Below are 23157 nucleotides of genomic sequence, written 5' to 3'. Positions count from 1 at the left end.
AATACCAGGTTGGTGCTGGATCCCAAGAGACAGAATTTGTAGAATACCTAGGAGATACTTTTTTTTATATATATAAAAAGAGTAGCTTGTGGTTGAGCCCACTAGGGGAAAAGCAACTTTGGATTAGGTGTTGTGTAATGAATCAGATTCGACTAGGGGGTTTAAAAGGTAAAAGAACCCTTAGGAAACAGTAATCATAATGTAGAAATCACCCCACAGTTTGAGAGGGAGAAGGTAAAGTCAGATGAATCAGAATTACAGTGGAGTACAGGGAACTACAGAACAACAATGGGTGGCGTTTTTGAGCACTGGATGGATACATATAAAAGATGAAGAAGTATTCTAAAGGGAAGTTGAAACAACAGTGGTTGAGAAGGGACGTCAAAAATCAGCATAAAAGGAGAGGGCATATAATATAAAAAAAAATTAGTGGGAAGTTAGCAGTTTGGGAAGTTTTTAAAAACCAACAGAAAGAAGAGGAAAGATGAAACATGAAGGTAAGCTAGGCAATATAAAAGAGGATACAAAAAATTCAGATACATAAAGAATAAAACAGAAGCTACAGTAGATATCTAACCACTGGAAAATGATGATGGAAAGGTAGTAAAGGGGGCAAAGAAACAGTAGACTAACATTTTGCATCAGTCTTCATTGTGAAAAGTATGCCAGAAATTTAAGAGTTGCCAGTGTACAGAAGTGAGTGCAGCTATTACTAAGGTGCTTGGGCAGCTGAAAGGTCTAAAAGTCTTCTGGATCAGAAGAACTACACCTCAGTATTCTGAAAAAGGTCGCTGAAGAGACTGAGGAGGCAATAGTAATGAACTTTAATAATCACGAAATTCTGATAAGGTTCCGAAGGACTGGAAAATTGTAAATGCAACTCCACTCTTTAAGAAGGGAGGGAGGCAAAAGAAAGGAAATTATAGGCCAGTTTGTCAGATTTCAGTGGTTGGGAAGATGTAGGACTCTATTATTAAGGATAAGGTTACATGTTACATGGCGGTATATGATAAAATTGGCCAAATTTAGCATGATTTTCTTAAGTAAAATCCTACCTGCCAAACTAGTTGGAATTCTTCCATGAAATGACAGCAGTCAGTGGATGTTGGTTATTTGGATTTTCAGAAGGTCTTTGACCAGGTAATACACATGAGGCTGTTTAACAAGCTAAGAGCCCATGATATTACAGGAAGGATACTAGCATGGATAGAAGATTGGCTAACTGGCACGAGGCAAATTATGGGAATTAGGGGTTGGTTTTCTGGTTGGTTGCTGGTGACTACTGGTGTTATGCAGGGGTCAGTATTAGAATAATTTTGAGCCTCTTATCTAAGAGAAGACATGCTGGTTTTGGAGATGGTCCAGAGAAGTTCATGAACATTATTCTGGGAAGGAAAGGGTTATTGTATGAGAAGCACTTGATAGCTATGGGCCTGTACTCGCTGGAGTTCAGAAGAATGAGAGGGGAATCTCATTGAAGCCAATCGAATATTGAAAGGCCCAGATAGAGGGGATGTTTCCTACTGTGCATGAGTCTGGGACCAGACAGCACAACCTCAGAACAGAGGCATATCCCTTTAGAACAGAGATGAGGAGGAATTGCTTTAGCCAGAAGGTGGTGAAGCTGTGGAATTCCCTGCAACAGATGGCTGTGGAAGGCAAGTCACAAGGTATATTTAAAGCAGAAGTTGATAGGTTCTTGAATAGTCAGGGCAGCAAACGTTACAGAGAGAAGGCAGGAGAATGGGGTAGAGAGGGATAATAAATCAGCCATGATGGAATGGCAGAACAGACTCCACAGGCCAAATGGCCGATATATGCAAAGGTTTGGGCACCCCAAGAGATTTGAGCTCCCAGATAACTTTTACCAAGGTCTCAGACCTTAATTAACTTGTTAGGGCTATGACTCATTCACAGTCATCATTAGAAAAGACCAGGTGATGCAAATTTCAAAGCTTTCTAAAGACCCTGACTCCTCAAACCTTGTCCCAACAATCAGCAGCCATGGGCTCCTCTAAGCAGCTGCCGAGCACTCTGAGAATTAAAATAAATGATGCCCACAAAGCAGGAGAAGGCTACAAGAAGATAGCAAAGCGTTTTCAGGTAGCTGTTTCCTCAGTTCGTAAAGTAATTAAGAAATGGTAGTTAACAGGAACGGTGGAGGTCAAGTTGAGGTCTGGAAGACCAAATAAACTTTCCGAGAGAACTGCTCATAGGATTGCTAGAAAGACAAATCAAAACCCCCGTTTGACTGCAAAAGACCTTCAGGAAGATTTAGCAGACTCTGGAGTAGTAGTGCACTGTTCTACTGCACAGTGACACCTGCACAAATACGATCTTCATCAGTCACCACAAAATTCTGCGTCAGAAGTTTACAAAGGAACATCTAAACTAGCCTGATGCATTTTGGAAACAAGTCCTGTTGACTGATGAAGTTAAAATAGAACTTCCTAGCCGCAATAAGCAAAGGTATGTTTGGAGAAAAAAGGGTGCAGAATTTCATGAAAAGAACACCTCTCCAACTGTTAAGCAGGGGGGGTGGATCGATCATGCTTTGGGCTTGTGTTGCAGCCAGTGGCACGGGGAACATTTCACTGGTAGAGGGAAGAATGAACTCAATTAAATACCAGCAAATTTTGGAACCAAACATCACACCGTCTGTAAAAAAGTTGAAGATGAAAAGAGGATGGCTTCTACAACAGGATAATGATCCTAAACACGCCTCAAAATCCACAATGGACTGCCTGAAAAGGCGCAAGCTGAAGGTTTTGCCATGGCCCTCACAGTCCCCCATCGAAAATCTGTGGATAGACCTCAAAAGAGCAGTGCATGCAAGAGGGCCCAAGAATCTCACAGAACTAGAAGCCTTTTGCAAGGAAGAATGGGCAAAGATCCCCCAAACAAGAATTGAAAGACTCTTAGCTGGCTACAGAAAGTGCTTACAAGCTGTGATACTTGCTAAAGAGGGTGTTACTAAGTACTGACCATGCAGGGTGGCCAAACATTTGCTTCGGGCCCCTTTCCTTATTTTGAAACTGTAAAAGATGGAAATAAAAAAAGTAATCCTGCTTAAAATATTAAAGACATGTGACATCTTTAACTTTATGCCTTTTGGAAATCAGGTCATCTTTTAATCGCTTAGCTATTCACAGTAACAAAAATTTTGACCAGGAGTGCCCAAACTTTTGTATGCCACTGTATATAGATATATAAAAAGCCATATTCTGAATTAATCACACATTACATGTTTGATAAGACACTGAAAAGAGCATATTGTGATACATGCACACCATACCTGCAAACAACCCTTTCATAATTTCCTCACAGAATTAAATACAATCCACACTTTGTAAACTTGAGCTCATCTAAATGTCTTCCACTCACATCCTAACTCACACCCATTCCATTGAACCATCACCCAGCTGCTCACAGATTTGGTACTGCCTTTTAACCTGGCAATGCCTCAGTCAAGATTCTTTTCTTAAGAGGTTCAAGCTTTCCACTGTCTCTCCTCTTTACATTTTCCTTCAGTCATACCCACCATTCTGCCCCATCTCATAGGCATAGCTCTGGTTCTGACTTATACATCACCTACACCATGTCCCCCAATTTTTGCTGGAAAGCCTTCAGTTGTCCAAATTTTCGAATTATTTTCTTTACTCTCCTATCCTTTAATGTCATCCTCGAAATTACCTTATTGATCAAGCTGCTTTGGTTACCAATCCTTATTGCTCTAACATGGGTTACTAACAGACTTGGTCTGATGATGTTCTACAAAGGGTCTTGAGACATTTGAGAACATTAAATGATATTAAATAAATTCAAATTGTCATATTAAATATACAAATCTCTTGCCTTACCAACCATAGGTTTTCATTTGCTCAGGCAAAGGATCATCAAAGAATGAATCTTCATCTTCACCGAAATATAGCTTTTCATTCTTCTGTGGGAGGCCAGTGGACGTTTTAGATAATAAATCTTGCTTCGGCTCTCCAGGAGGCAGATTAGCTGCAGTTTTTATATCACCTGAGGCCACACTGGTATCTCCAAGATTTGTGTCAATGACCTTTGAAAATGCAAATACAAGTGGTACAATTTTAAGAGGACTATGGATTGAATACTTTAGATCAAATGTGTAGAATTATCAATAAAGAATCGTAGCGAATCACTGAACAGATGGAATGAATCAGTATGAATCAGAAAATGGCACTCAGATATTAAATATTCTATGATCTATCACTCCGGCAATAACATGATAATGCTTTAATAAACAAATTTAGTTAACATTCCAAATGTTAATGATTGCTACATATTATAGCATGCAAGTTCACAAACAATTATTTCATCAGCATGTAAGTTACAAAGCTTGGATAGCCAGTAAGAAAATACTAGAGCCCTACACATTTTAACCTAATTACAGAGATAGTGCAGAATGATAGTGAATTTGTGAACAAATTTTCACACAACCTACTGATCTTAAGCCTTTATGAAATGAGGGATGAGATAAGGAACAGTACTGAATTCAGACTAAGATCCACAAACTAATATAACTATTACTGCATGAATTCAGCTTTTCCTTAACTTGAAAATTACTCATTACAAATTTTACAGTACTTCACAGTTAAAAAATAAAGATCAACTCCGACTTATTCCAGCATTGTTTTGGTTTAAAATTGGTATATTGCTATATTATCTCAATGTAAAAATCTATCCATTTGAAGGAGGAATGAAATAGCATATTAAGCATTTTACTTACTAGCTATTATTATCCTATGTAACTCAAACATCACTTCAGTTCTGTCAGCATAATGCATTGAATACACACAACTATATATACCATTGCTAGCTTACAAAGATGCCTTGTTAGAGTCAAAAAGCATCATTAATTTATAACTTTATGCAAATGATTAAATATTAGCAAAGGCTAACTACACAATATTTATAACATTAGAAAGAAGAGGCAATGGTATGTTAAGCTATAAAATACTCATTAATAGCAGGCTATTTGTTTACAGTTGTGCATTAACCATTAGCACAGATTAGCACACAATATCAAACCAGCATGGAAACTAAATATAACAGATGAAAGCAACTCAGTAACCTCAATATCAAACACTACCTCACTGACATGAGGAATTTAAGAAATAATGTAATTTTTATGACACTACACAGATTTAGCAGAATAGTATTTCCACAAATATATGATGCTGCAAGAGACTACCGTAAATTCCGGACTATAAGCCGCTACTTTTTTCCCACGCTTTGAACACTGCGGCAACACTGCGGCCTATACTACGGTGCGGCTAATGCATGTTTTTTTTTCATGCCGCCAAAAACATTTTGCCTCGTAACAGTAGACCAATAAAATTGATGAGTAGTTCACAGAGGTCCAATGAAATTGTACGATAAATCAAGCGCACTTTCACAATTAAATTATTGTAAATCAGTCATTTGTACTCACCCTCATCAACATGGAAAACACTCGAAGAAAAGCATATGATGCAGCTTTTAAGTTAAAGGCGATCAATCTGGCGGTTGAAGAAGGAAATCGAGATGCTGCACATAATCTTGGCATAAATAAATCGATGTTGAGACGGTGGAGATGCCAGCGTGAAGAACTGAGTCAATGCAAAAAGACGACAAAAGCTTTCAGAGGTAATCACAGCAGATGGCCCGAACTTGAAAACTTTCTTGAAGACTGGGTTAACACACAGAGAGCAGGCGGCCGCGGTGTTTCCACCGTGCAGATCAGACTGAAGGCTAAAGCAATCGCCACCAAAATGAAAATCGAAGATTTTAGAGGCGGGCCATCGTGGTGTTTTAGATTTATGAGACGAAAAGGCCTGCCCGTCAGGGTACGCACGACTCTGTGTCAGCAGCTCCCTCCCGACACCACGAGGAAAAACTTGCTAACTTCCGCACATTCACTCAAACAAAGATAGCGGAGAATTCCATCTGGCCAGATCATAAATATGGATGAAGTACCTTTGACGTTTGACCTGCCTCTCACTCGGACTGTTAATAAAAAAGGTGACTCGTCCATCACACTGAAAACAAGTGGCCATGAGAGAACGCATTTTACTTATGTTCTGAGCTGCAAAGCATCCGGACTAAAGCTTCCACCGATGGTGATTTTTTAAGCGGCTGACAATGAAAGTTCAGTGAAAGCTACCATCAAGAGTACAAACTCAATTCCAGCTGTGATTCCTGGGGGCACCACGAAGTATTTGCAGCCACTGGACATCAGCGTGAACCGGGCATTTAAAGTGGCGCTGCGCGTTGAGTGGGAGGCTTGGATGACGAGCGGAGAGAAATCCTTTACCAAAACAGGACGCATGCGAAGAGCATCTTTAACTCAAGTCTGCTAGTGGATCCTAAATGTGTGGAGCCGTGTCACAACATCCACCATCACCAGCCGGTTTCGAAAGGCTGGACTGCTGCGTGATGAAGAGGACCGCGTGCGCTCAAGTGAGAGCGACAACGAAGAGACTGAAGTGAGTGACGAGATCCTGAGGTTTTATTCAATTCGGACACTGAAGGACTTTGATGGTTTTAGTGCGCAGGAGGAAGATGAAGAAGGCGATCAATAACTTTTCCTGGTAGGCTGCAGTATATATATTTTTTTTACCAGTCGTTAGGAGATATTGGAATGTTGTTCGTGCACTGTTCAGTAAAAAAGTATACGCAACGTAATTTGTGTGTTACCGATACGTATGTATATTTAAAAGTAGCTGTGTTACAGGCACTGTTCGAAAAAAAGCATTTGCAATATGTATTTGTTTATGTTACCATACTGATTTAATTAAAAGTTAAAAAATCCTCACGTGTAATATCTTTCTGTGTAAATATCTCATATTACAATGTTGGACACCTGCGGCTTAAAATCCGGTGCGGCTTGTACAAGTACAAAATTGATTTTCTTTCGAAAATTAGAGCGTGCGGCTTTTAATCAGGTGCGCTCTGTAGTCCGGAATCTACGGTAATTAAACTTATTTGTAGCATCAAATAAATAAAAGGCATCAAAGCTGTTTATTCAGAAATACACCTAATATAACTGCATTAGAGGGATTCCCAAAACCACAGCAACCCAATAAAACTGATAGAGAAAGTTGTGTAATTTTTAAGATTTACTGTGTGCATTATCTACGTGCTGTGTCTGTGCTAAAGGCTATGCTTGCACCATCACCAGCTTGTGCCATATGCAGTTACCTTCGCACCAGCTTTCTCCCCGCTCTCTTTAACTTTACCAGTTCCTTTGTATCTAGGTATCTGAACATGAACATGAACATAAAAACAATCATTTAACTGGTGCTATATCTAGCATGGAACCACTGATTTCAAGTAGTCAGTAGATGGTGAAGTCTTTGGTAATGCATTCTAACCTCATTAAAGTATTCTTCTAAGAATTGTGTTCACATGAAAAAAATGTCACTTGATTAAATATGACCAAGCAAGAAATTATTTAAATGAAATGGTATGAATTATACATTGTGAGTCTAATATTTATTCACTGAACATTATACAGAATCCACTGCAAAGTGACAACCCTCATAGAACATGGATTTGTCTTTCCTCAGATGCTGCCCGGCCTGCAAAGTGTTTCCAGCAGTTCCAGTTTTCATTTCAGATTTCCAGCATCTGTAGGTTTTTTTTGGTAATCAGAACAACACTTTGCTTGATTATTGCACCAGATCTGAGTTTAAACAGCAATTAATGCTTATTAAAATATAAAATAAAACAGTGTCATGTGGTCAGCGGATTGGTAGTAAGAATACTGATATGCTAAGAGCAATTTTAATTAAAAAAAGACAAACATGATTGACATATAAAATTGTCATTCAGCAAAAGAAATAAGGCAAAAGAAAATGTAACACTGACCTCCTCATCCTCCACAGGAATGCAAGGAAATCACATTGGAAAGTCAATGAAAAGAGTCTCTAAATGTACATAAAGATATATACAGATACTAATAATCCAATAGTTATCAAGGCTTGTAAAAAGAGAAAAGATTCAGAATTATACCTGACTGACACATCTATAAAATATAAACAGAACTGTTTACAATAGATTCCTCTGCCTCTTGCCATTTGTCAGTTTCCTTTCCACCACCATCAACCCATTTCTCAAATTTGCTTTAGACGCAGATGTCATGTTCTCCTTTCACACTGTTCAGTAAAGACTGAGCTCATTGTTACTTAGCCTGAAACTTATGCAAGTAGTGACTATATAATGCACCTACTTGGATGTATTACTATTTCCAGCCTTCTCTTCCTTAAGTTTCAAACAAGCAAAATCAGGGATAACATTCTGAAGAAAAATTCTACAATGCTACCCCTCAGCATTTCAACTGAAAACAGAGCATGATTTCCCACATGTAAAATGACAATATCCATCTCCATCTGACTTGCACGTTCTTCTACTAGGCACAGTGAAGGGATGTTTAAGTTAAACAGAGGTGGCTAAAATTCTGAATAACTGATTTCCTCCAACTAAATATTGGGAAGACTGTACTATCTTTGACTGTCAACCCCAAATGATTCCGGCACTGATTCCATTCATCACCCTGGCAAACTAACCATCCTGAACTATGTTGGATGTTGGATTCTGGAAGAAACTTCACACCAATTACTTACTGAACCGAACCAAATATTTAACCCCAACATGAAGTTCAGGCCGAAGATCTACACTTAACTAGTCTTACGTTTTGAATTTTCTAATAGCAAAATTAGCTTATTATTCTTATTTACTGAATTTCCCTTTTAATAAATCTCTCCCTTCCTGAAAAATATGAATAATACCAAACACAGCTCCAAAAGTGGCAGAAACAATTTGGCATGCCTGGAAAGTGTACATTTGCATACCGAATCGTGGATGCTAGGGTACTGTTCAAAACTGGTTTCATTGAATTACCACATGCATTCATTCCATTGAAAGTAATCACATGTGGAAGTGGTTAATTTTTTTTCTCTCTCTCAATAGATATTAACTAATATATAATCCAGGTTTGGTTAACTCAATAAGGGACTGGAATGAAATCTTCCCAACATGTGCTTTCCCCTTACGTAATCACAATAGCTTATTCGCACAACATCTTCCTTTCCAATACCAATCTGTTATTAACATAAAACCTTGGTGGCACAAAATGTTTCCTTCCTGGAACATTTAAATCAATGTTAAAAACCTGTTGAAAGTTTTGGTTCCGAGATTAAAAATTGATTAGAAATCACTGGAATGGATGGTTGGGAAGAAGGAAGAGAGAGCAGGAAGGTCAGGAAAAACAAACAAACCTTTCAAACAAAAAACTCCAGTTGGCAAATTCAACTTCTACTACAAATTAACATGGTTGCTATGATCAAACATTGTAGTTACATGCTGCCTATTGGTCTAATGCATTGTGTAGCATAGCTTGTGACTATAGTTAAACAAGATGAAATCATCTTGTGTATCCACAAAATTTTCATAAAGACATGGAGTCAACTGCATTGACCATCGAATAATACCCATTTACACAAATTCCAATTTATTCACCCCATACTCCTATCAATGTTCCCCGCCTTCTAAATTCTATTAAGCATGTACACACAAGATGCAATTTACATTTGGTGAATTAACCTATCTACTTGCACTTTTAAGATGTTGGAGGCTTCAGTAGTCACAAGGAGAATGCACAAACAGCATCCATAGTCAGGACCAAAGCAGGGCCCCTGGAGTTTCAAAGCAGCATCTATATTAATTCTGCCATCTTTTAAAGAAATATCACATTTAAAAATTGCCAAGAGGAAAAAAAAAGAGGTACAGGTAGCCTCATTTTCTACTTCCTTTTTCATCCTGCAACGAAGCAGCTGTTTCCTCAAAAGGAGGAAGTGCTTCTGAAAGAGCTCTGAACATAATTGAGGTAAAGCAAGCTTTTGTGAGTGCTCTAAAGCCACAATGTGCTTTTGTAAGAAAAAAATACAACAGATTACACTTTCTTCCATCACACTTTTATTCATTTATTGTTTAAATCTAGTTTTCACCATATATACATTTTAAGATGTTGGAAACTGGAGAAGTCACAAGGAGAATCCCTTTGGTCTATCTTGTCCAAAGTAGTGCTATAGCACTCTGTAACACTACAGTAAGTGTTATAGAGCACTATAATAATATTTTAAAATGTTCTTTTATCTATTTTCCTTTGTCTGGAAAGAAACCAGTTTGTGAATCTAGAAGGTGACATTACAGTTAGGATCAACAGCTTAAAAATTAATGCAAACATAAATCAGCTCTGGAAATGAGAAGAAGAGTGGTATACAAGCACCTAAGCCATAATCTTAGAGCCCAAGCTTTACAAAGACTGCTGTAACTTGAAGTACTGTATAGTGATGAAATACAGGATAGCAGTTACAGGGAGAAGGCAGGAGGATGGAGGCTGAGAAGTATAATAAATCAACCATGATGGAACGGTGGAGCAGATTCGATCAGCCGAATGGCCCAATTCTGCTCCTGTGACTTACAGTCTTATTAAGGTGCCAACTGAGCTGAGATATGTAAGACTCCAATAATCTGCTATCTGACCATTCAGAAAACTTGATGATTTTGCATCTGGGTCACCATCTGAAATCCCAATGATTCAGCACCTGGCTCTTGTGAATGAAAGAAAATGAGTTGAACGGATAAGTGCAGCTACCCAAACTGATGCTTTTTAAAAATTAAAGCTTTATTAAAGACCATTGATTACCAAGGTGACGACTACCATGCTCCTCATCTGTTTACCAGGGCTCTGGATATCTTTCACCCTGTCCACTTGCCAGAGCTCTGGATCTCGTCCTTCTTTCCTTCTCATGCCATGTTTTATGCAATCTGTCCACTCTCTGAAGCCCTGAATCTCATGCTGCCTTCAGACTAATCACAACCCTAGTTCTTGAGTTACCCTTAAAATTAATAGAAAATCAACAGGAGAAACATAAAGTAACACACAAAATACCTAAGGAGCTCAGAAGGGTCAGGCAGCATCTATGGAAAGGAATAAACAGTTGATGTTTCGGGCTGAGACTCCTCTTCAGGACTGAAAAGGAAGGGAAAAAGTGCCAGAATAAAAAAGTTGAGGGAGGGGAAGGAGGTTATCTGGAAGGAAATAGATGAAGCTGTGGGTGGGAAAGGTAAAGGTCTGGAGAAGAAGAAGAATCTGATAAGAGAGGGGAGTCCTCCATAGGAGAAAGGAAGAGGGACCCAGGGGAAGGCAGGTGAGAAGAGGCAAAAGGCCAGAGTGTGGAATAGAAGAGGGGAGGAATAGAAACATAACATTTAAAAAAGTGATATAAATATGTAATGAGGCATTTATACAACATTTGAGTCTGAAAAATCAGCTACTTCAGCAACAAAGTCCTGAGTGTGCTGAATTAACAGAGTTTACTATAGACACAATTCATTGAAGCATGAAATAAGGGACCTTATACTTGACATCCGCAAAATACATATCCTCATATGGTCAGCTTTGATGGACAGGTCCTTCATTCACTTGCATGCCATCAGAAACTTGAATCAGATACCGAGTCCTGCCATGACCACAAATTACCAAATGGACAAGGAAAAAGATGGAAGGTTGCTCTTAAAGCTTCCTTGACAAAGTGTAACACCGTTACCAAACTGAGTGAATACCTAACCTGTGAAGTCTCAAAATGGAGCAGCAGAATTTGGAACTGCTCTGGGTCAGAAGTAGAAATGTCAAAAAGAGGGAGGAGTGTACCATAACACTAACCAGCCACACAACCTGTTGAGAACCTCTAGCCCCAACTGTGTCACGTAGTGCAGGCTCCGCATTAGCCTAACACTCCTCAGAACTGGAGTGGAAGCTAATTCTCCTCAATCTCAAAGAGACAAAGAAGATATAGACTTCCTTTGCAAACAACAGGCACCAAAGTCACAGATTAGAAACACAACATGAATAAAGTAAGCACAGGCATATTTTCACTAAAGCTGTTGAGCTGCATATCCAGTCTGACTTTATTACCCAATGTTTACTTCTCCAGCCACAAGCAGGCTGGTTTTGAAATCACAAGTTTCAGTACTTGAACCAAGCCACTCATGGTCTTCATCAACCTACACTTCCTTCTAATCTCCTGTTACCTCAGATCCAAAACTCCTTTAATATCATAAACATCACAAGACAATCCATAGCGACACTATCAAAAATAATATGACATCTAGGTAAAATATAATAAACATTATTGCATTGTCTAAAGGGGAACTGCACAAGGAGAGTCAAGGAATGCTAATGCCTGTAGTTCAGACAACCGAAAGCGTGGTCAACAATACTAGTGTGATTAAAATTATGGATGTGCAGAGTTTCAGAGGATTCTAGAGGTAGAGATTATAAGACCATAAAACATATGAGAAGAATTAGGCAATTTGGCCAATTGAGATTACTCCACTGATTTACTACTCCTCTCAACCCCATTCTCCGGTTTTCTCCCCATAACCTTTGACACTCTTACTAATCAAGAACCTATCAACCTCAAAGTTCATATATGTCACAATATAAAACCCTGAGATTTGTTTTCTTGCAGGCATACACAGTAAATCTCAGAAATACAATAGAATGACCATACCTTCCAGAGCAGACAAACAATGTGCAAAAGACAGCAAACTGTGCAAGCACAAAAGAAAAAATAAACAATAAATATCGAGAACATTAAATGAAAAGTCCTTGAAAGTGAGATCATGTGGAAACAGTTCAGTGATGGGGCAAGTGAGGTTGACTGAAGTTATTACCTCTGATTCAAGAGTCTGATGGTTGAGCAGTAATAACTGCTCCTGAACCTGCTGGTGTGGGTCCCCGAAGCTCCTACACTTTCTTCAAGATGGCAGCAGTGAGGAGGGAGTATGACCTGGGTCCCTGATGGTGGGTGCTGCTTTCCTGCAACAGAGCTCCATGTAGATGTTCTCAATGATGGGGAGGGTTTAACCCGTGATGGACTGAATCGTATCCACTACTTTTTCAGGGATTTTCTATTCAAGCGCATTGTTGTTTCCATACCAGCCTCTGAAGCAGTCAATATCCACCACATTTCTATTGAAACTCGTCAGAGTTTCAAATGACATGCCAAACCTTTGCAAACTTCTAAGGAAGTCTGGCATGCTTTTTTTTTGTGAGTGCACTTGCATGCTGGGTCCAAAGAATTTAAAGTTGCTGACCCTCTCTAGCTCTGACATCCCAATGAGGATTGGCTCATGGACCACAGGTTTCCTCCTCCTAAAATCAATAATCAGCTTCTTGATCTTGCTGACATTGAGTGAGAGATTCTTGTTCTGGCACTATTCAACCAGATTTTCAATCTCCCTCCTATATGTTGATCTGTCTCCACCTTTGATTCAGCCAACATCAGTGGTGTCATCAGCAAACTTAAATGTGGCATTGGAGAGGTATTTAGCCACATTGTCATAAGAATAAAATGGGTAGAACAGGGGCTAGGTACACAGCCTCATGGTGCACCTGTGCTCATGGAACTTGAGGATCCAATTGCACAAGTAGGTATTGAGGCCAAGATCTAGAAGCTTATTGCTTGGTTCTGAGGAGATGACAGTATTAAATGCCAAGCTGTAGTCGACAAGAACAACCTAATATATGCATCTTAAACATATTTGTATATGCGCTTTAAATTTACCCGTTGTGGCGTGGCCAAGCGGTTAAGGCGTTGCTCTAGTGATCTGAAGATCGCTAGTTCGAGCCTCAGCTAAGGCAGCGTGTTGTGAGCTTGAGCCAGGCATTTAACCACACATTGCTCTGCGACACCACCACCGCCAAGCTGTATCGGCCCTTGCCCTTCCCTTGGATAACATCGGTGGCATGGAGAGGGGAGACTTGCAGCTTGGGCAACTGCTGGTCTCCCGTACAACCCTGCCCAGGCCTGCACCCTGGAAACTTTCCAAGGTGTAAATCCATGGTCTTGCAAGACTAACGGATGCCTATTTTAAATGTACCCAATGACTCTGCCTCCACAGCTGTCTATGGCAATGAATCCCACAGATTCACCACTCCCTGGCTAAAGAATTTACTCCTCATCCCTGTTCTAAAGGAACCTCCCTCTATTCTGAGGCTGAGCCCCCAGGTCCTAGACTATAGGGACCATCCTCTCCATATCCAATCTGTCTGGGCCTTTCAATATTTGAAAGGTTTCCCCCTCCCCCCCATTGTTCCAAACTCCAGTGAGTACAAGCCCAGAGCCATCAAACTCTCCTCATACATTAAGTCTTTAATTCACAGGATCATTTTTGTGAGCATCTTCTAGATTCTCTCCACCACATCTTTTCGGAGATAAGGGGCAAGAAGGATGAGACAAAGTCATGGAAATTTGGTGTGCAGCTTAGGTGCACATGGTGGATGCATCAATGTGCCTGTAATCTTGTTCCAAATTAGTGACAGAAGTTACAGATTTCAGAGGGCTAACTGAGTATAGATCAGTTACAGATGTAGGAAGAGAACTAGCTCTTGGAATTTAATTCAGGCATGTTGGAAGATCAAATAAAAGGTGGAAGTATACAGGTAGTACTGAGGTCCAGATCCATAGTTAATTGAAAATGGCACCTCAGGTGGATAATGTGGTAGAGAGTATATGGCATGCCCGCCTTCAATGGTGGGAGTGCTGGAGATAAGAGTAAAGGAAGTCATATTGCAGAATCGGAGGATTACTTGGCAGCGTGGCTCCAAGGGCTAGAAGGGCCTATTCTGCACCGTATCTCAAAGAAATAAAAATTAAAAAATATATAAAGCTTCTGTCAGATGCATTTGCTTGTAATTTTGGTCATCCTCTTATTGAAAGGATGTGGAGTCTGTGGAGAGAGTGCAGAAGAAGTTTACCAAGATGCAATGAAATCTTGGAGCCAATTTATTTACTAATTGAAGACTAGATCATACTTGTTAAGACCATTCTTAATGTAAACCTAAATACTATATTTTAACTGTGGTTAGTCTTAGTACCCATTTATATTTTTCAATAAATTTATCTCATTGTATGCTAAAACTCCTTTATTATCCCCTTTTTACAACTACACCAAATAAAATAAATTCAGAAATGTCCATATATCACTGCAAAGTTAAAATTTCCTACACTAAATCAAAGGACAAAAAGAAATCATTCAACTATAACTTTGAGTTATACCATTACTTTTCCCTTCCTAATGTTTAATCCCACCAAACTAAACTTGATACATGCTAGTGGCCCATCAACCTTAGAGAATCTTCAAGCCCAACACAAGGACACAATGCACTTTTCTGACACAATGCACTTTTCCAGCACAATGGAACATTCAGTTATCTTGCTTCTCTTAGATAATTCAAAGAAAGCAACCAATCTGGTTAAGCAATAATCAAGTAACAACTTCATCAAAGCTATAAGGAGCACTATTTTTTCAGTATGTTTGAATTCTCTTTACACAGAGGCAACAATAGAGAAACAGTTCTAAGGTTGCAGGTTTCTGATTCTGCAGTAAAACAACATTAGGACTGATGAGATGGTTCTGGATGTAAGAGAGAAGAGTCAGTCAACATGGAATGGAAAACTGCTGGTCTGTTCCATATGAAGTGTTGGGCACTGTAATTAGAAACTACAGTCTAATCAAGGACAGGGGAAGCAGACAAACCAGTTGCCAATGTCTCCTCCCCCCCTCCATTTTGTGGACTCTAAACTAATTCTTGCTTTTGGATAATCTAATCAGAGCAACTGAATGTGGACACAGGAAGCTTCAGGTGATGACCTGTTAAACCTGAGACCATTCTCAAACAAGTAGCTATTTGTTATGTAAAGGGCATGGAATCTGTACTGATTCTTGACTTTGGGACAATCTAATCAGAGCAATTGAATGTGGACACAAGGAACTTCAGGTAATGACCTGTTAAATATGAGGCCACGTCCACACTAGACTGGATAATTTTGAAAACGTCAGTTTTGCTTAAAAACAATAGGCGTCCACACTAGGTGTTCATAAAAATATCTCTGGCCACATTGAAGTGGAGATTTCGGATCTCCTCCTACTGCGCATGCGCAGGACACATCTACCAAAAACAAGCGACATGCTTGGTGTCACTGTGAAAGAAGGTGCGTGTTTGTTCAGTTACAGACAAGAAAAACTTAAATGATGGACAGCCGTTGGCTCGCATGCAGGAGGACTTAAAAGTAAAAAAAAACAAATACTGAAGCATATGGAGGCAACTGACAGGGAGTTCACGGACAGTATAACCCGGCTGACGACGAACACTGAAAAACTGACCAACTCTGTTGCATTAATAAAGCACGTTGTTAAATGTGTAAAACATTGCTGCATCAGTATTATTTTGCATTTCCATACAATGTTACATCAGGCTGTTACACATCTATTGTTAGAGAAGTACTTGCATAAATAAGTAAACCACCTTCATACAAGCAAGGACAGAAAACAGGGCAAAGTGAGTATACTTATTTATTCAGTAAGTTATGGGTCAAAGTATTTGGTGAGTACATTTTTAACTCTTCTGGCCTCAGTCCTGTTGCCGTCTGTTCTGAAATTGTTAGGTTGCGTTCAAGAAAACCATGAAATGGCGCACTGCCGTCTGACAGTGTTTACAGATTTCTCCGGTTACTCCGCCCACACTGTTCTGCCCAAGTGGTATTTTCAAAATTACACATCCTGAAGAGCATTTCTGAAAAACTCTGGTTTCAGGGGACAAAAACGCCGTTTTAGTGTGGACAGAGTTTAAAAACGAAGAGAAAAAGCTTCGGTTATGGATTTATCCGGTGTAGTGTGGACGTAGCCTGATCATTCTCAGAGGAGTAGCTACTTATTATGTAAAATGCCAGACATACCAAAGAAGCAATCTGTAATCTCATTAGACTCTGTCTGGGTTGCCTCATTTAACTGGCTTGGACCAGTCAGAGTTAAAACACACAAATACACAAGAAAAAGGTGGGCAGAGCCATGAAACAATGTTAGTTGTAGTCCTGTAGAGTGACCAGTAAGAAGGTGACCTTGAGCAATGGGATGGAGATCCAACAGTTCAATTGATGAGGAACAGTATAAGAGTCAGGAGCTCCAAATATGCAAGCGAATAACTCTCCAGCAACCGGAGACCAACTATCGCTGATAAGGAGGACCCCACGAACACATGGAGATCGGTACCACGAGGAACGCCTGGCCAGCGTAGACTCCTTTCCCGGGCAATACTGTTCATGGAGGGTCAGGGGTTCTAGTAGGGTGCACACAGGTAGATAGTTTGTGAACCCATATGCTTTTTAGTTGAAACAAGTCAGTAAATACAGATTCTCTGTACCTTACTGATCATTATTACAAGGGGTGATTCTTGTAACAGAAGGTTTAACTCTAACTAGAAAGCTGAAGATCTAATTTTGAATGTTGACTTGAATATGGAGATATTGCATATAGGATTTAAAGAACAATGATTCAATATAGTCAGGTTAGATGGCAACTGAACTCTTTCTGAACATGTGGGAACTGTCGAGTAACGGCTGAATGTCTGTCAGTGGGAGGATAACTGGATTGTTTCTGAGCTCAACTATGTAAGCCCAAGAAATGTTTTGTCATGAAGATTAATGAACGAGACAGTAAAATGTCTAGTTGGTGTATGAGGGTGTGCTGAGGATTTGTTTGAAGAAACCAGACTGGTGCTGGTATGAAAACAAAGGAATTGTCTGTCTCTTGATGACCCTGTACTTGTGAAACTTATATACAAGTAGGAACTTTCCACACTTCATAGGAACTTTACTCAGACCAGAAACACATTCAGTACCTGGGACCACGAGGTGTTCTTACTAATCTGAATCGGAGATGCCCCAACAACAACCAAGTGATGATTTTGAGACCAGAAATCCCTGTGACTTGATATGTAGCATTTGATATGATTTATTTGCACTATCTATTCTGATAATACACTATGCTTAAGTTACTTTGTTGTTCATGTGCACTTATTACCACATCTCCTGGATACTTGAATAATTGTGTCTGATCAACCCAGCCTGTTACAAGAGAAAAATGGAGCGGCAGCACTAGTAACCAAATGGCAGTCCTTTTCCGATCAGCAAGCAGGATAGGCTCACAGAAGGAACTTTACCACCACCCGGTGGAAGTCCAGAAAGAAAGCAAAAGGATCTGTTTGCCTGGCGATGAGCTTTACATGATCTGTAGTTTTAATGCTACAATTTTGGAAAAAGTGCTTCAGTCACATGCACAACAGTGAGAAAGTCAAGCTTGAAGATTCCGCTGAGCAAACATCAGCTCAATTAAACAAACAGCAAGGTTGCAAACTAAGCAAGTGGCATGCATGTCTTGTTATAGTGTTACACCAGTTCTTTTAAAACATTAATGAACTTAAGTGGACCAATTCTAAATTCTGAAGAGACTGTGCTGGGAATTCATTTATTTAATTACCTCAATTAAGAAGTGCTTAAAAACAGTTAGTCATTCAGTCTTCGGAACTGAAAATTCTGACCAATTAAACTTAATGTGAAGAATTATGTGAAACCCTTTAGTGCTTCCTAATAACAAATTTGGATTATTCTTGACAATTCAGTCATTTTGTTGACATGTTGAGATAAACAGTACCAATAATTTGTAGGAAACAATATAATTTATGCAGCAAAGAGATACTGATTAAAACTGAATTCTAGTGGATTATATCAGAGAATTTTGAATTAAAAGCAATTAACTCTACACCACGGGTCAATTGCATACCGGAATTTCTTCAGAAGTCAAACCATACAAAAATTCATATTTTAAACCCAATTAAGATAACAGTATCCCATTTTTAATTTAATAAATTGGATATTTTTCATGAGCACAAATGGCACTCAAGTGACATGAGCATCATACAGGTTGAAACTCTCTAGTCTACTTCCTTTAGGACCTGACCAGGTGCTGGAAAACAGAAAATGCCACTTCCCCAATCATCCCCCTGAACAGAACTGTTCTTTTAGACAATCATGTGATACACAAGAGTTCTGAGAACCCAAATTCTGTGACTTTGAAATATCGTTGGCCAAGATTACAGAAGTTGCACTGGTAGGTTAATTAAGTTACAGATTAGTACAGATCACAGTTAATTTTGAATCTAAGTTAGAATTAGTTAAGCAGTATACATCTGAGCTATTGATTTAAGATGCTGAACCACAGGAACTGGCAGACCACAAAGTATCAAACTGTGATGTATGCCATCCGTATTCTATTCAAACAAAAGAAATGCAACAGTGCTTGTATAGTAACACTGCAACTAAGCAAAATCTTTTACAAATAATGAGGGTTGCCAACAAAGATAATGAAATTAATGATTTCCCACCGTATGGATGTAGATACAGCAAGCCCCACTTTCTTACCTTACTCCCTACATTCTGCCTCCCTTCTGGAATCTTACGTGGAGATTGCACCATACCAGAAGTATCTTGAACTACCTGTAATAAAAATAAAAATAGTTGCAAGTTAGTTTTTAAAAACAATGTGCCGTCACAAAATTATGTCATGTACAATATCCTAGGACTCCATCGCACATCACCTTCACGTTTTGATTTCATCAGAATCCAAGGTAAATTTTCTAAAATACTACAAGTTTCGCAAATAGCATCACAGGGTAACAGAGAGGAGAACAAGATGAGATTTTGATTGTTATGGCTTCTTCTTAGGCAGTTTCCTGGGATCAGAGGTGATTTGCTTTCACTCCATTTCTGTAGGTTCTGGTTGATAAGGTCAATGTGGGAAATGGTTCCACACGTAGGGTTGATGAGGCCTGAAAAGGCAACTCCTGCCACTACTTGTGCGGGGCTAACGGGTGATCCTGATGCACGGCCTCAATACATCCCTATTACTCCATCTGCTCCAATTTGAACAGTCGTAGGCCAGAGATTTACAGGAGTTTGAGGACTTGTTGCATTTCTTTAAGGAAGCACAACCTTGAATCTTTTTCCTCGTCCAAAATACTGTATAACCCCTTCTCAGACTGTGCTGAAATAGAGTACTTGCTTCATAAACAGCCAGGATAAACTCAATGGCTCCTGCAGTAAGTTATATAGTACTATGACTCAATGAAAAAATATAGGTAAGCACATTAGCAGTGCTACTAAAAATATTATGATGAAATATTCAAACTCTTGTTACTATTTTCCTCTCATCTGAAAACTAGAGAATACTATTCCACTCTTCTCAATCTGTGAAAAATATGCCACCCCCAGAATCAGTCTAGTCAATCTTCATAGCATTCTCTCTATGGAAAACACACCCATGCTTGGATAAGGACGCCAAACCTGTACAAGGTACTCGAGGAAGAAATGACCAGTACTGAAAAAAGTAACGTACGTTATAACACACGCTATAATATTAACCTCAGAATAATAAACCATATTCCTTATACCATATTGAAGGTAACATCAGGCCTCCAAAGGTTAATATTATAACATTAAATGGTATTAAAAGAGACATCCCAAAATATTACATGGCAAATTATCCAGAGTTCCCAGGTGTTAATGTTAAAACATTAAATAGCATTGAAGAGATATACTGAAATAATTACGCGGTAAATGATCTACCTTATACAGAATCCAGAAGCTTCCAGTAAAATGGACACTGCGGTCTCTCTGGTCCAAAGCAAAGATGTTATTGTTCGTGCTTTATCTGTTTTACAGTCACAAGACAAAGCTGGCTATTAAGAACATCCAGTTCATCAAGTCCATCCCGCTAGCTAGTTGCTAGATAGCAATGGAGCTGGACTTTTTGCACACCGTCAGTCACCCAAGGATAAAGGTATCCAAGACAGTGCGCGATCCAACAAGCCGTTGGAATGATTGGTTTGGACGTTTTTCTTGTGATTGCAATACCCTGTTGGACATCGGCAATATAGAATTCCCTGGTTCATTGGTGAAACTGACGGCTGGAGAGCTATAGAGCTTGGTTGTTGTGCGCACACAGCACATATGCCTTGGCCTCATCTATTGCAGGCGTTGGTGAAGTAAACACCAGAGCTGGCTGTGTGCCACTGGATTCCACACTAGGTTGGGAGCTGGCCCCTCCCAACAGTCTGCTCTCCAGAGTTTAGACCCAGGAGCACAAGATGAGGAACTGCTGCAGCTTGTTCTTGTAGAGGTGCAAGTTCAGGACAACATGCATACACTCGGGAATCTGGGATACAATTTTTATTACTGTATGTTTTTTGAACTATAATTATATGGGCTATATGTCCAATGTGCTGTGTATGACTTCGTTACTGTGGTTTTCACCTTTGCACCAGAGAAAAGCTACTTCGTTTGGCTGTATTCTTGTGTATAGTTAAATAACAATTAAATTTGAACTTGAACTTAATGCTAAAACATTAAATGGTATTAAGGTGACATACTGAAATATCACAAGGTAAATTACCTGCCTTATTCAGAATCAGATATAATAATATCAAAATAGCGCATGAACTCATGTGTCCCACTATGAGAAATTATCTGGTAGCCTATTAGTTAGATGATTAAAAGGATAATGACCAGCTGCTTTTCTCAGCCAAGGTATGCAAAAAATGACAGTGGAGTGAAATTATTTTAGAAATGAAACACTATCATTTTCAAAACAAAAATCTACTTACCACACTTCTACATTGGATGAATAGACTTTTATACATTCCCAGAAATTCATCATAATCAATTGCTAATTAAACAAGGAAGAAAAAGAACAGTTACATTAAAGCTTTATCTGAATAAGTAAAATGTGTTTGTTTTTATTAAGTGAGAATTAAGTTCCAAATTAAGGAAGGTATAACAAATTATAATAACAAGACAAGTACTTTGTTGATTCTTCGATATTATGTTGAATTCTTTATCTTACTTTTATACACTTACTTATAACTTCATTGTTGAGAAGACTTGAGGTTTCCCTTAGTCTTTTAACCTGCCTTTTTGTAACATGCTGGAACATAGATCTGCACCAAGGCAATAAACAATCCAACTGTTAATAGCTGGATGCTGAAATGACATTAAGATGATAATGCCATGTATCTGTGAGCTTCCACACCTGATCAAATAGATTCTGATAAATCAAACAAGTTCTTATTTTCCAGTATAATCCAATTTAGCTTCCAGAGTCTCAAGTGGAGGGCAGCAATTTAAGAAAGAGCAATTCTGGGTGAAGTCAAAATTCAAAGTTCAAAATAAATTTATTATCAAAATACACATCACCCTATACAACCCGAAGATTCATTTTTTTACAGCATACTCAAAAAATCCATAATCGAATCAATGAATGACCTCACCAATTTGTACATTCAACCCATGTGCAAAAGACAACAAACTGTTCAAATACAAAAAAGAAATACTAAAAATAAACAAATAAGTAATAAATATTGAGAACATGAAATGAAGAATCCTTGAAAGTCCTTTGGTTGTGGGAACGTTTCAGTGATGGGGCAAGTGAAGCTGAGAGAAGTTACCCCTCTGGAGACAGAACCAGATACATGTCAGCTATGGCAGGGTTCGCAAGCCATTACTTCCTACAAGGCAAAACCTAACATCATAACCATGATGCTTCACTTCCAGCTAAGCTCAATGGCTTTCATGCACATTTTGTAAGGGAGAATAAAACTGTACCAGTGCAAATCCCTGCAGCATCTGCGACCCTGTGATATCTGTCTCAAAGGCCAATGTCAGAGCATCTTTCAAGATCAAGGCACCTGGGCCAATGGTTTATCTGGCGGGGCACTGAAAAATAGTGCCAGCCAGATGGCTGGAGAGGTCAAGGGCATTTTCAATCTCTCACTGCTGCAGTCGAAGGTTCAAAAGAACATCAATCATACCAGTGACCAAGAAGAGCAGGGTGAGCTGCTTCAATGACAATCACCCAGCAGCAGTCACATCTACTGTGCTGAAGTGCTTTAAGAGATTGGTCATGGTAGAAATTACTTCTGCCTAAGCAAAGACCTGGACCCTCTGAAATCTGCCTACTGCCACAACAGATCTTCAGTAGATGCAATCTCACTGGCTCTCCATTCAGCTTTGAATCACCTGGACAACAGGAATACCCATGTTAGGCTGCTGTTTATTGATTACAGCTCAGCATTCAACACCATAATCCCATCAATACTAATGAAGAAGCATCGAAACCTGGGCCTCTGAAACTGCTTCCTTGACTTGCACATCGGGAGATCAGTCAGTGTGGATCAGAACGAGATCT

General features: G+C 39.2%; 1 protein-coding gene across 4 annotated transcripts in view; it reads right to left on the bottom strand.

The window, feature by feature from the left end:
- The window catches only part of cep43 (centrosomal protein 43), an 86051-nt gene that overhangs the window by 21307 nt on the left and 41587 nt on the right, over positions 1-23157 (bottom strand). For 2 of the 4 annotated variants that reach the window (XM_059986634.1, XM_059986636.1), the window contains 4 exons: positions 21578-21639; positions 19338-19412; positions 7210-7269; positions 3861-4066 (listed from right to left, as the gene is read on the bottom strand). In XM_059986634.1, the coding sequence (XP_059842617.1) occupies positions 3861-4066; positions 7210-7269; positions 19338-19412; positions 21578-21639 (403 nt within the window). Of the gene's footprint in view, positions 1-2985; positions 3036-3860; positions 4067-7209; positions 7270-19337; positions 19413-21577; positions 21640-23157 lie in introns of all 4 variants that reach the window. The other 2 variants (XR_009515215.1, XM_059986635.1) reach the window with 2 other exon arrangements.

The sequence above is a fragment of the Hypanus sabinus genome, chromosome 12 (genome assembly GCF_030144855.1).
Source record: "Hypanus sabinus isolate sHypSab1 chromosome 12, sHypSab1.hap1, whole genome shotgun sequence".
Classification (NCBI taxonomy): Eukaryota; Metazoa; Chordata; class Chondrichthyes; order Myliobatiformes; family Dasyatidae; genus Hypanus; species Hypanus sabinus.
This window is presented reverse-complemented; position numbering and strand designations above follow the sequence as displayed.